Genomic DNA, 14,115 nt, shown 5'->3' with positions numbered 1-14,115 from the left:
CCAGATGTCTGGGGGGCAGTGGTCAGGCAGGGGCTGAAATGCCAGTCAAGGAGTTGTGACCACACTTGGCTCTCCGTTGATTTGCACTGATCTGTTTGTTGGGGGGTCCCAGGATCAGTGGAGAGACTGCAGGATCAGGCTGGGAAAAGAGGCAGCGTCCAAGTGAAACCACATGGCTGGACCTACGGCCAAGGTCAGGCTTCTGGCAAATGCTGGATGGCGTCTCTGGCGACTTTACAACTAGATGTTGGATGCTGCCCTTGCTGGTGGCAAAAGAATACATTTTAAAGAGGCCCGTGCTCCAGACTCAACATTTCTGGGAGGAAGTGTCAACTGCCAGGGCTTGGGGACAAGGGGTCTTGCCTTTCAGCTTCCAGGGTGGATGTGTGGGAAGGGTCTGCTTCCCCGCAAGGTTCTCACCATGGTCGATTCCCCAGTCACAGCACGCGAGGCACATGCAGGGGGCTGAGGGAGACAAGAGTCCCTGTGTCAGTTTGCTAGGGCTGCCGTAACAAAGGACCACTGGGGGCATTAAGTCAGAAATGTATTGTCTCATAGTTCTGGAGTCTAGAAGTCCGAGGTCAAGATGTGGGCAGAGTTGGCTGCCTCTGAGGGCCGTGCGGGAGCCTTTGTTGCATGCCTCTCGCCCAGCTCCTGGTAGCCTCAGGCGTTCATTCCTAGACTTGCAGATGGCTGTCTTCTCCCAGTGTCTTCACACTGTCTTCCCTCTGTGCATCTCTTTGTGTCTAAATTTCCTGTTTTTATAAGGACATCAGTCATACTGGATGAGGGCCCACGCTAATAACCTCATTTTTAACTCGACTACCTCTGTCAAGACTCTATTTCCAAATAAAGTCCCATTCTGAGGTAGCGGGGCTTAGGACTTGGATGTATCTTTTGGGGGGGGGGGGACACAATTCAGCCCATGACAGTCCCCTGCAGTAGCATGTTGGTTTGGCTTTTTGTAACTTCAATTCACTTCTCAAGAACAGGATGGTTTCCATCCTGATGGTTTTAGGAAGATATTTGTGTAATTGTCAATTTTTAAATTATGGAAATTAAATAAATCTGCTTTGCTGTTTCAATCATTCATAAGAATCAGTTAACAAGCTTCGGTTTGCTCTCAGCAATTTCTGTTGATAGGTTGGAGATTCAATGCACTGCTTGCGGAGTGTCCCTGGCCGTGGGATAAATGTTTTTTCCATTATTAACTTTATTGTTGTGGTGCAAAAATCAGTCAGGACAGTGGGGCTGTTCTCACTGCTTTCGGACGGAGAAAACACGTTCAGCAAGTGGGCTGCATCAAGGGGCCAAATACCAATTTACAGCTGAGACCCGTCACCCCAGGCCCACCCGGGGGTGGCTGCTTCGCCAGTCAGACCTCCTCCCCACGCGTATTTTCTCCCCCCGTGGTTTCCAGAAAAGACTCAAGTGGCACATGTGTTCGGCCTGACGTCTGGGGGCTTCTGCTCCATCCATCTGGATGAGCTTTTCCCGTCTGGTCACCTGCACCTTTGCTGTTGACTCCACTGTCTCGCGAGCATTCTTCTGAAGGAGGATGGAGGGCCTTGGTGGTGCCAGATCTCAAGTCCCCTCTTTCTGCCGTCCCTTTACATGTGTCATCTGCTCTTTCTTCCACATCTTCCCTCTGGGCCCAGCAGGCCAGGAAAAAAGAGCTCTGCTTTATGAACAGGAAAATGGGGCATCAGAGGCAGACAAGCACCCAGCAATTGGCATCCCTCTAAACAGGGAGAGAAAAGGGAGATTTGGGAATGGACCGGGCAACCCCCCCCAAATAAACATACGTGCAACTAAAGGAAGGGAAATGGCAACAGGGGAGGAAAAAAACTCCTCACTTTCAGTGTTCTTTGGAGGGGCCTCCATGCCCAGATGTCCAGCGGGGCCCCTGGCCAGGGCTGAGAGCAGCAGTACTGAGTAAACAGGAAACGCCAGGAATCTATTTTAATTTGGTGCTGTCTTTACTTTCCCTCGTTTCAGTGGAAAATGAGTCTGCATTCCACAGACTTCTGAGTGCCCAACAAATAGAAGCGGAGACGGTGCCAAGGCTAAGGTTCCTCTGCGCTGGTTTGGACCCGGTTCTCCTTTGTGGAGACCTTGGAAGGCTCGGCCCGGCAGGAAGCAGGTGGTTTGCTTTAGAGAAGACCCGCGGGAGGCAGCGGAGAGCGCCTGCGCCCGTGACAGATTTCTGTCCTCTCTGCAGCAGCCTGCTTCCCATCAGTCGCTGACAAGTTTCAGCCCCGCTCCTGGCCGGACACCAGTCTCCGGGGCTGACAGCGGAGGCGGCCACGCCACAGGGAGAGGATGGCCGTGGCCGCAAGTTCTGTGAGGACACCCAAACTGTTCCTGGAGGCCGAGCAAACTTGGCCTAGGGGTGCGGCCAGATATGGGGCTGCGGTGGGCTGGGGGGTGCTGGGTGGGGGGCGGGTGGTGCATTGCGGGGTTTTGCCCTAAGGCCCACCTGCTCAGATCTGCAGGCCCTGGTGACAGAGTCGAGGAATGAGGTATTTAAAGGGCTCTTTCGTGGTTGAGCTCCCTGGTTTTTTCCCTGTCTGTGTGACTGGGGGTGACTGATCTCTCTCTCCACGTTGAGACGGCTTCACGTGTGTCTCCAGATCCCCACGGCATCCCTTTCTTCAGCCCCTCTCTCACTCAGCAGATGCCTCAGACATCCTTAAATCACCACATTTCAGGATTACTACACCTTTAAAAAAACAACAAGGGGAGCTTCCCTGGGGGTGCAGTGGTTAAGAATCCGCCTGCCAATGCAGGGGACACGGGTTCGAGCCCTGGTCTGGGAAGATCCCACATGCCGCAGAGCAACTAAGCCCGTGCGCCACAACTACTGAGCCTGTGTTCTAGAGCCTGTGAGCCGCAACTACTGAGCCCGTGTGCTACAACTACTGAAGCCCGCGCACCTAGAGCCCGTGCTCTGCAACAAGAGAAGCCACCGCAGTGAGAAGCCCGTGCACTGCAACGAAGAGCAGCCCCCGCTCCCGGCAACTAGAGAAAAGCCCGCACGCAGCAATGAAGACCCAACGCAGCCAAAAATAAATAAATAAAAACAAAAACAAAAAACAAGGTTATGATGTCATCAAGCCTGGGATCTACCAGGGACTTCAGGTCATTTTCTTGGGCCCACCTTCTTCTGCCTCCTGTCTGAAGACTCCCATTGAACGGGTCTGCATTATAATTTGAATACTCGAAGGAATGTCCTGTGGGTTTTTGTGAAGCGTTTCTCCAGTGGGCTCATCCTTTCCCTTTCTGTGCCAGCAGCCCCATCTAACACATGTCTTTTGGAAACCCAATGAGCCCTGGGAAAGTCAGGTTCTGGTGGTGGCCGGGCACAGATATGCTCTGCAGCCAGCTGGGAAGGGCTTGGCTGGTGTGTAAGTGTGCTCACGTGCGGAGGTGAGCCTCAACACACCTGGGCCTTCCCGACACAGGCCTGGGCCTTGGCTCTCTCTTGGTCGGCCCCTCTTGAGTCTCTGTTTCTCTTGCAGGATCTTACTTGCCTTCCTCTGCTAGCAGATTTGGCTCTTAGCTCTTTTACTCCACGATTCCCTCTCCCCTATAACTTTAATTTACTAATAACCGGGGCTTGCTCATGGCCCTTAGCTGTCATTCTACCTTCACACCTTTCTAGGGAGTCTTCCAGCTTCAGCTCCCACTCCTAACTCCTTGGCTCTCTCCACGTCTCCCAATTCAGGTTCTGGAGGGTGCGGCTCTGGTTGACCCAGCTCGTCCTCCTCTGGGCACAGCTTTTGTGCCCCCAGGCCATCTCAGTGGTCACTGTCTAGCCTACGACCCTGCTGCACTTGGTCATTTCTCATAGGACCTGATGTGCCACAAATGCAAAACTTGAATTTGATCATTATTTCTTGAATGTTTATTATGCCATCTGATATCACTCGTGAATGACTAAGAAAGATACAGGGGAAATGTCTTTAAATTCTGATAGGTGAGCTTTTGAAAAGACACCGATGATGTCCTTAGGTCCACCCCACACCCCCAGAAGTGAAGCTAATGCCATCAATTTACCTCCCAAATCAAGTCCAAATTCTCGAGTCTCTATCAGAGCTGGCCACTCAAGGCCTTCTTAGCTGCCTTTCTAGTCCTATCGATCTGTCTTCCTCTTCATGTGACCCGCGTTCCAGATGTTTCCCAAGCTTGCTTTGAGCTATTCAGCTTCTCTTTTGCTCACAGGTTTCCTCTAATGTCCAAATTCTACATGTGCTTCAAAGACCAGCTCAATACCTGTGTTCCTTTCCTGTGGTTGTCCCAACAAATTACCAGTGGGTGGCTTAAAACAACAGAAGTGTATTCTCTCACAGCTCTAGAGGCCAGAGCTGAAGTCAAGGTGTCAGCAGGCCTGCGCTCCCTTCAAAGGCTCCAGGGGAGAATCCTTCCTCACCTCTTCCGGTTTCTGGAGGCTCTGAGCGTTCCTTGGCTTGTGGCTTCAGGCTGTACGCTCTCTGTCTCTGTCTTCACGTGGCCTTCTCCTTTGGGTGTTTGTGTCTTTTCTGTTTCTTACAAGGATCCTCGTCTTTAGATTTAGGGACCACCCAGGTAATCCGGGATGATATCATCTCAAAATTCTTAATTTCATTACATCTGCAAAGATCCTTTTCCCAAATAAGCTCACATTCATAGGTTCTAGGAGTTAGGAGGTGGACATATCTTTTCGGGGTTGGGGGCCCCCATTTGATCCACTACAATCCCCAGTTCCCTTGAAGACTGTCACCTCGCCAAAAGTGACCCTTCTCCCTTTTGGGCTCCCATGCCCTTTATTCAAGACTCTTAAGGCCCTTTGACATTCTACTGTGCAGTTTAGATATTTTGGTACTAGTGGTAAGAGTGTGGGTTGCAGAGGCGTCCTGGGTTCAAATCCCAGCTCTGCCACCTGCCAGCTGAATGGCACTTGTCAAGTTATCTAACTCCTCTTGCCAGGGTCAGGACGCGGTGAGGTGCCTGGGGTACACAATTTAAGGGGGCCCTTATTCACAGGGCCTGCAAGTGCAGGCTTGGCCCTCTCTCTACCCTGAGGGTGAGATTCCCATGAGCTTCCTTACATTTTGTGCCCTAGGTGCCTCTCTTGTCTTACCCTACTCCCTGCCCTGCCTCTTGCCCTGGTTTTTAAATCTGTAAAGTAGAGATAGTGACCTCCCTGAGAGAGAGAGATTATAAGGACTAAATGAACAGCAGAAGTAAAAGACTTACACAGTAAGGGCTCAACAGATGAAAGCTATCGGTTCTCTGACCAGACAGTAAGTTCCTGAAGAGCTAGTCTTCATGTCTAATTTATTTTTATATTTCTAATAACTTTAAACATATTACATTGAAAATAGTATGCGATCAATTATGTTTGAGTATATTAATGCGTATTTGCTGTTTGAGGCATGTGGTAATTGGGTTAGTGTCTATAACCAGGCAGGCAATTCAAGCTTCAAGTCCCTAGATCAAAAGTTCCTGAACTGATTCATTTCCTTTAGTCTAGTGTTTAGAAGATTTAGGTGAGGTGCTTTGGACAGAAGGAGTAGAGCCCAAGCCTCAGAAAATTTTCGAGGCTGGTTTTCAAATTAGAACCATGAAGGAAGAGGCTCCAAAAGCAGGATGCGTGCATGCTGGAAGGATTAGCTTGCGTCTGGATAGCAGCAGCTCAAATGTGCAAAGTGGCTTGTGTCCATGCATGCTGGTCCTTCAGGAATGGATGGGCTCCTTCTCCGTTATGCCTTTGCCAGCTCCCTGGGAAGCAGATTCTTTCCTGGAACACGGAGACTATCTTGCATCTTGCCTGGAACTCTGTGAAACTCCAGCTGCGTGCACCCCAAAACACCACATTTATTTGATATTGGGATTGATATTCCTCTTTTACATTGCGGTTGGGACTCATTAACTCTCAATAAGGACCGACACTGAAGGCGGAGTTTCCTCCCTTTGTAGCAAAAAAAAAAAAAAAAAAAAATTGTTTCCTTGGATGGGCCACCGCTCCTGTAACTGATTTGCTCTCCTGGCACAGGACAGCATGTTGTGTGGTACCCTGAGGCTGGTGAGAAAGCGGAGAGACTCAAGAATTCCTGGGTGGGAAGGTTCTTCCCCGCATTCACAATTACTAAAACACTACATTTAATAGCCCAAGACTGGTCTATATTTGCATGGAAACCACATATATGTGGAATCTTATTTTTTTTACTTCAAGATGGTCATAATAAGAGCCAGACGGTTGATCAGTCTAACAATTAGAAGCAGCTTCTAAATTCCCCACACAGTCATGTTGGGTTCAATTCTGAGATCTTGTTCTAAAAGTTCAAACCGTGTGGTGTTGATCTAGCAACCTCACTAAAGCACTCATATTGGCTGGTGCCAGACATGTGCATTAGGTTTGCAGTTGCCCAGTTCAAGGACTGCTCTATAACCAGCCTTGGAATTTAAATAAAGCAGTCTGGAAGGGTGTTGGAAAGGTTCGTTTTAATAACTGGTTATATTTGCGTCCATAATATCACTATGAAGTTGGCAAGCAGGAGGCAGCCTTCGGTGTGGCCGAGCGTATATCGTCACCACCCCTGGACGAGCTGTGTGCTTTGAAGCAAGGCGCATAAAGGGGTTCTTGGCTTCAGGAACTTGGCTCAATGCTTCTATGCATTTGAGCCATGTCCACCATTGCACCTGCTTCTTCTGGAGCCAGACTTACACATTATCACCATTATTCTTCAATAGCACTGAAATTGCACTAATCTATGAAATCTGTCTCTTCCCTTTCTTTCTCTGCCACAAACTTGAATCTCCAGGAGCTTGTGGGAATGGGTTGGGGGATTGAAAACTACATTCTGGAATCACTGCTTGAGACATGTTTTTATTATATTTTTTTCAAGTGATTCTGGTGACGAAAATAGTATAGTTACAGGGCAAGCAAACACTTAAACTGATAACAATCAGATGGTAAGGACCTCTGCTTTAATCTGCTACATGAGAGGTAACTGCTACTCATTTCTGAGGCAATTATCCACTTAAGAGTGTGGGATTGGAGAGGCCCTTCCGATACAGTTAGTGGTGCTCATAAAAGAACCGCTACCTTCAAGAGAGAAGAATTTGGGCACCAATGATGAACTCATTGCTTTCATTTGTATCTTACATAAGCCACAAGATCCTAATGTAAATATCAAGACATGGCTAACGCTCCCATTGCATCCAGTTTGTTTTTTAAACTCTTGAACGCCCAAGAAATAAGGAAGAAGCAGCACGGCAAGGCCAGAGGAGTCTAGACCAAGGGTTGGAAAGCTATAGCCCACCAACTGGCCACCTCCTTCTGTAAATAAAATTTTACTGACACCAGCCAGGCTCATTTGTTTATATACTGTCTATGGCTGCTTTCATGCTACAATGGCAGAGTTGAGTGGTTGCCACAGACACTGTATGGCCAGCAAACCCCAAAATATTTACTCTCTGTGTCGTTACAGAAGAGTTTGCAGACCCCCCTGGTCTAGACAGTCAGATGACTCAAGTGTTGGCTAAAAGTCCCCAACTCACAATGCCAAGAGAAGGACAGGGTTGGCTTTGGTTGTTGTCGTGCAGTGTGTAATTTAAAAAATCTTTACAAGTCAATACAACTAAATCTCCTACTCACCTTACTTTGAGACGCAATATGGAAAGTAAAATTAGGTCTGAATATATTTTATATGTTACCTAAACTCCTGAAGCATTGCTGGACTGTGCAAATGTGCATGTCAATGTCATTTCTTACAACTTTTAAAAGATGCAAATGTTGGCGACCACTAAAGTACTGGCGTTATGCTTGTCTCTGTGCAAAATTCTACAACGTGCAAAACCACGTGCTATAGCTATAAATATAGTCCCACTTCAAGTAAAACTCTTCTAATTATTTTCCAAATCTTTGAAACCAGTTTTAGGAGTCACCAGAAATCTGTAGTTAAGACACATTTCTTAGCTGAGCCTTCCAATGCCAACATGTTGGACCAAGTTCAGTAAAACATGCCATAAATTATATGACTACGTTATTTGAATTAATGGGACACTTTCCACAATGGCAGGAATTGTTACCAGGAGTTCAAAAGCCAGACATGGGCTCTAGGTTATTATTCATACATTGGTGATGGATTTGAATCTCACCTTTGTGGCCCGGTTTGGTTGGTCTGGTCAGGGATGCAGGTCATGACAAAGAACAAAGATAAAAGACCCAAAGCAGTTAAGACTATAGTTTCAATAGTTCTTAGTTAAACAACCAAACAAATGCAAGACAATTGGCTGGAATAATATTGGACTGGCCTGTCAGAAGTGGTCTGAGGTTTCTGATATGTCATTAAGGATGGGGCTTATTATTTGGTGTTGGTGATAATGAAAGCTAGCTCTTTTCTTCTCATTTAAATATTAGGAGATCATAAATAATCACAGATATGATTATGGACTCTACCTGCAAATGTATCTTAGTAGCTATGTCACTATGGCAGCGGAAGAGCCATTCAGGGTATGGTAGCACCTGGGTCTCCTCCCTAGACTTAGGTTGGACCGCCTGGCCGTGTTCTATGTCTACAGATTTAAAAAGGCTGAAATCTAGTTCTCTAATCATAACTGTTCTTTTACCTAGAAGAATTTTATTCTAAAGCTTGAAGTAATGCCTTGAGGAAGAAACAGAGTGTTAGTGAAAATATCACTAAGAATTTATATATGATTTTTGAGACGTGTTAAAAGTTAAAACATTAAAAACCCACTTGATAAATTATAAGATCTAAACAAATAAAGGCATAGTGTATGAAGTTTGTCTTCAGTTTCAATTCAAGTATAATAGGATCATACAGCTGAAGAAAACGTCACCATTCTATTACATTTTTATTTAAAAAATTGGTACTTATTCTTAAATTTTTCCATTCTTAAGCTTAAAAAAGTCCACCAGTCAAGGTCTTTTGGTTTTGGTATACCCCATCATAGAATGGGGTATAAATTCTAATTTTAAAGACACCCTTAATTTTCAAAGGATATTTGTGATAGGGCTAGTTTTCAGAAAAGATGATTCACCACTCAATTTGGGAATAGGAAGGTGAAATGTTTTGGGGGAGGTTCATAAAAGATGTCTTAGGAAAAATGAATGCTCTCAAACCTTTGGTTTAGGAGCGAGGTGGTGGGGCTAAAGTGTCCCTTTAAAGCAAAGCAACTGATCTTGCAAGCTGTATGGGAAAAGCAACCGATGTGTTCTGCAGCCAAATCGTGGACGCACATTTTTGTGTGACATTCCTGCTTGGGTAGCCAGGCTCTAATTAAGATCTAGCCAGTCCGATGATCACTAGGGAGAGGTCCAGGGTGTGGGGAACACTTCAAATCACATTCCATGAAAACATTAGAGTGTCAAAGCTTAGGAAGGCCCTGATAGTCCATAGACATGGAGGTGGGGTAAAGGACTAAACAAATGGGAGCACATGTCAGCATAAAATAGCTGCTGACACAAATTGAACATGTGCAATTTTTTAAAAGGTGGTATCGAATAACAGGCCAGCAGCCATCCCTCTGGGCATTTCAGACCTCTTTCTTGTCTCCACTTGGGCTCTTTGTGGAGTCACTCCCATCAGGCAAAGTTCCATAGGATAAGCCGTTTGAATCTGGTTGTATTTTGTCCAACATTTGTTTCCCTGCGGAGATAATAATCACAAAGAATCTTTTGAGCTCTTACAGAAGAATAAGTCTTAATAATTTCTCCTCTATCTAGGTCACATTTTATTCCCTTTAAAAGATACTAGGTGGTCACCCTCTAAATAGAAGAGATAAACGTCAAGGAAGAAAGGCCCACGGAACTCCGCGCCCCTTGATGTGTGATCACTGCTGTCCACATGACCGAGCTGTCTCCCGCCCAGGGTCTACCATGCTGAGCACGGAAATCAGGTTGGATCAGTCAGGAGATTAACATGAAGCATGCACTCATCTCCAAACCTCTCTCCCCAGTGTTCTGTCTCCTTGTCCATGTTTAGTCTAACGCATGTAACAACAGAGAAAAACAGTCTTTCCTAGTGGCTTCTAAAGCTGTTACTGATCCTATGTATGGGGCTGTGTGAAATGAAAAATAGAGTTAAGAAGAAGTAAACTTTATTTCCCACCAAAGAACCCCTAACCATACAAGGCATCTCTAACACACACCCTTGCCACGAATGCCAATTCTTGCACTGAGTGCTCTTAGCTGCTAAGATGGCTTGAATGGGAAAGAGAACACAGAACTCATAGGGCCATATTTTCTCAGTCGTAGGGATGAGGCTTTAATGCTCTTTGCTTCAAAGGCTGGGTCCCAGCAGAATGGTGGAGGAAGCTGTGAGAACATCACTGCTTCTTGTCTAGAAATCTATAGGTCACCCCAGATCCCCAGCAAAACTGGAGATTGTTGGGGGTGGTGAGCAGGGGAGGGGGTGAGGACACTGCAGCCCACTTCCTTTGTTCTGGACATGGCTTGTGTTGTGTACGTGACAGAAGCTAGTCATTCTCAGTGAGAGTGGAGAACTGGGACAGAGATGCATCCGCTCTGGATGAGTGAGGTAAGGGAGAGGGGAAGAAGCTCACGTTCAGGTGATCGAGAAGAACGTCTCTCTTGGCCCTACAGTGTACAGGCCACCTCCATCTGAGCACCTGACCTTCTGGCCTTAGATGTTCCCTCAAAGGCTCTCCAAGCAACAAGGGTCTGTTCTTGCCACTCCCACTCCTTTCCCTACCCTTTTCCAATTTAAAGAAACCTCAAAAGGAAATCTGCAACATCACCCAAATCAAGAAGACAGGATCAGTTCTTTTCTAACCCCAGCGTTCTGTGCAAAGCCGATATTCAAATAAATGATTATTAACATTTACAGTTAAACTATCACCTCTGGTTTCATCATGAAATGTACATGTTTTTGAGGGTAAGAATTATGTTTTATATTAATTTAACACCCCAAATCATACCAGCAATGATTAATTTATAAGGATCAAATTTTCTATTCTAAATTAAGGAATACACAGTTTTACCAGGGACATGTCCAAAATCAATGTAAGACTGTGGCAGATGTTCCTTTTCTCGATTTCTTGTGACCAAAACCACACCAAGGAATGACAGAAAACACCTGTGAGAATAATGGTGATAAAGAACACAAGATCACTGAAAGAACTCACAGTGTTAAATAACTGAATTCCATATTCTACACGGTGACATACATTCCACCGGTTTTATTCTTTCTGTTTCTCATGGTAAGCTGCCTAGAACTTGTCTTAATTGCTGCAGCCAATAATATTTGTCCCCAGAACCAAGACCTGGGCAGCTTCCAATAAGTCTCTGCTTCAGGTTTTTACCATCTGGAGGCTAATTTAGGCTCTAAACACTTTGGGTAGACACTAGGTCTCATTTTCTATCCATGCATGCCCAGACTCATTACTGGCATGCAACACGAGCAAAAAAATAATTTATTCTTTAATTTTCTAAGAAATTTTGTTGTCCTTGGCCATAAGAATAGTCATAGTTTCCAGATCCCAGAAGTTTAGCCTCGCCCAAAAATCTTATGAAATTGAATTCTCAAGATAGATGATTTTCTACACTGAAAATAGTCTGGGCTCAAGTTTGCATAACAATGGTCATGCAGGATACCACATCAAGAAGCAACTAAGCATTCACAGAGTGCCAGCTGGAACCAATGGAAGAATTGATACATTGGCGATATTCTGTCAAAGTTCTGCTCTCTGTTTGCCAGAATGCCAGCAGTGACTGTCCTCCAAATCTCCAGGCAGGGTTAAAGCTGGGCACCCAGACACAAGAGAGGAATGGCACCAATCTGATGTTATTAGGTCCAAAGGTAGGGATCTGCCCCAGTCTTGGCCTTTTGTTCTAGGTGATCCTAGAGGCATCTGTGGTTCCCTGATTGAGATCTAACCTAGGGGTTCCCAAGGGTGGGGTAGGTCTGATAGAGTATAAAAATGTGGAGTAGCTACAAGGGCCAGTGGATTTACCTTGACCTTGGCTGGAACAGAAAATCCCCAATGTTTCAGAACCCTCAGAGAGATACTTAAATCACAGACACTGAGCCCTGGGTAGGGTGTTAAGTTGAAAAATATGTTTCTTTTAGGAGCTCGGGGAACTGATGTTTCTTATATAATTTTCCAATTTTCTATGCCTCAGGTACAATGCCAAAAATCTCACATAAAAGTAATAGGATTTCACATACCTTACTTCTGAGACATTTACTCACCCAAAAAGATATATAAATATAGTGAAAAAAGCTGCACCAAGGAATTCCTGATAAAATATGGTACCTACCATAGAAATAGAAGATAACATTAATTTTAGGGTAAGAATATTTACAATAGCTACATACTGTTTTTCAAATTAATATATTATTTTTTCTAAGTATAGTTACCCTTAAAATGCACATCCTGTAGTTTAAAAATATTTGCATGCCATACTAACATTTTCAGTGATCCCAAAAGAACACAGATTTGTAGACTTTATATAATGTAAGTATCATTATTAAAAAATCAGCACCATTAACATAACTTTTGCCAACAGAAGTTTCTTATCCAGTCCAAGATTTGTCCCACTGGCACGTGCAAGAAAACAAAACTCGAGTGATATTTCCCACCTACAGTTTCAAGCCAGGGGTCAGCAAGCCTGACCTGCGCATCTGGGTGGACTCTGGGCCTTTGACACGGCGCTCGCACTTCAGGCCAGCTGCTCCCCATGCTGTCAGTCTTGGCAACGCCCTGCGGTTTGTGGGTCTGGCACATGCTCATTCAGGCACTGGAGGATGCTGATCTGCTACCCCAGCTCCATTTCTCACCGCCAACCCCCTCTCCCATCTCCTTCATCTGGTCTTTCCTTCTGGGTGAAGGGAAATGTGGATGTGTCCTTTACTCCGATGAGCTTTTCTTCTCTCCTCGTTAGTCTCAATGATTTCCTCTTGGCCTATGGTCCCAAAGCCTTCGTAGAGTTTTTACTAAATAAGTTATCTTTAAATTATATATTACTTGGCATCAAATTTGTGTGTGTGTGGTGTTAGCCTTGCTACCCTGTTGACAAGTATTTATTGAGAGTCCTAAGTGCCAGCCACTGCTTAGGTGCTGCAGATACCACAGGGAACAAGACAGGGGCTTTCTCAGTCTCAAGTCTATCTCCTCACCTTAGAGGATAAACTTCCTACAGGAATAAGCCATGTCCCATTCTGATGAATATTTGTTGAATGAATCAACACTTCTGAAGCATTTTTCCATGTTATTACACATTTCCTTGTGATCATTGTAATGTTTTCTTGTTATTCTGAGCTGGTGCCCCATAATATTCATTTCTTGAAGGACATTTTAAATTGTTTCAAATGTTTTGCTTTTGTAAAGTGTCAATAAACTTCTCTACATATTTTTTTCCCAGTATTTTAGGATTTTTTTTGTTGTTGTCGCTTTAAGAGGAATTTCTGTTAAAACAGAGCAAAAACTAAAAAAAGTGTAGTAAAATACACATAACATAAAATTTACCATCCTAAACATTTTAAAGTTTACAGTGCAGTTGTGTTAAGTATACAGTCGTCACTCGGTACCCACAGGATTTGGTTGTAGGACCCCTCCATGGATACCAAAATCCAAGGATGCTCAAGTCCCTTATATAAAATGGCATAATATTTGCATATAACCTACACACATCCTCCACAAATACTTTAAATCATCTCTAAATTACTTATAATACCTAATACAGCGTAAATGCTATGTGAATAGTTGCTACCATGTGGCATATTAAATTTTTGCTTTTTGGAACTTTCTGGAATTTTTTTGGGGGAGGGGATATTTTCTATCCACTGTTGGTTATATCCACAGATGCAGAACTGTTGATATAGAGGGCCAACTATATTCATACTGTTGTGCAACCAATCTTCAGAACTTTTTATCCTGTAAAACTGAAACTCTATACCCATTAAATAACTCCCCATTTCTGCCTCCCCCCAGCCCCTGGCAATCACCACTCTACTTTCCATTTCTGTAAGTTTGACTACTCTGGATACCTCATATAAGTGGAATCATACAGAATTTATCCTTTTGTGACTGGCTTGTTTCACTTAGCATAATGTCCTCAAGGTTCATCCATGTTGTAGCATGTAT

General features: G+C 44.7%; 1 protein-coding gene across 14 annotated transcripts in view; it reads right to left on the bottom strand.

Annotated features, from left to right (window-relative positions):
• Positions 1–6,851: 6,851 nt before the first annotated feature.
• NIPAL2 (NIPA like domain containing 2) overlaps positions 6,852–14,115 on the bottom strand; it is a 72,770-nt gene continuing 65,506 nt past the window's right edge. For 8 of the 14 annotated variants that reach the window (XM_082364373.1, XM_082364372.1, XM_082364374.1 and 5 more), the window contains 3 exons: positions 12,222–12,285; positions 11,011–11,105; positions 6,852–9,656 (listed from right to left, as the gene is read on the bottom strand). In XM_082364373.1, coding sequence (XP_082220499.1) covers positions 9,544–9,656; positions 11,011–11,105; positions 12,222–12,285 — 272 coding nt within the window. In that variant the 3' untranslated portion in view covers positions 6,852–9,543. The other 6 variants (XM_082364379.1, XR_014236522.1, XR_014236523.1 and 3 more) reach the window with 6 other exon arrangements.

This window comes from Balaenoptera borealis (assembly GCF_965194805.1).
Source record: "Balaenoptera borealis genome assembly, chromosome: 17".
Lineage (NCBI taxonomy): Eukaryota > Metazoa > Chordata > Mammalia > Artiodactyla > Balaenopteridae > Balaenoptera > Balaenoptera borealis.
This window is presented reverse-complemented; position numbering and strand designations above follow the sequence as displayed.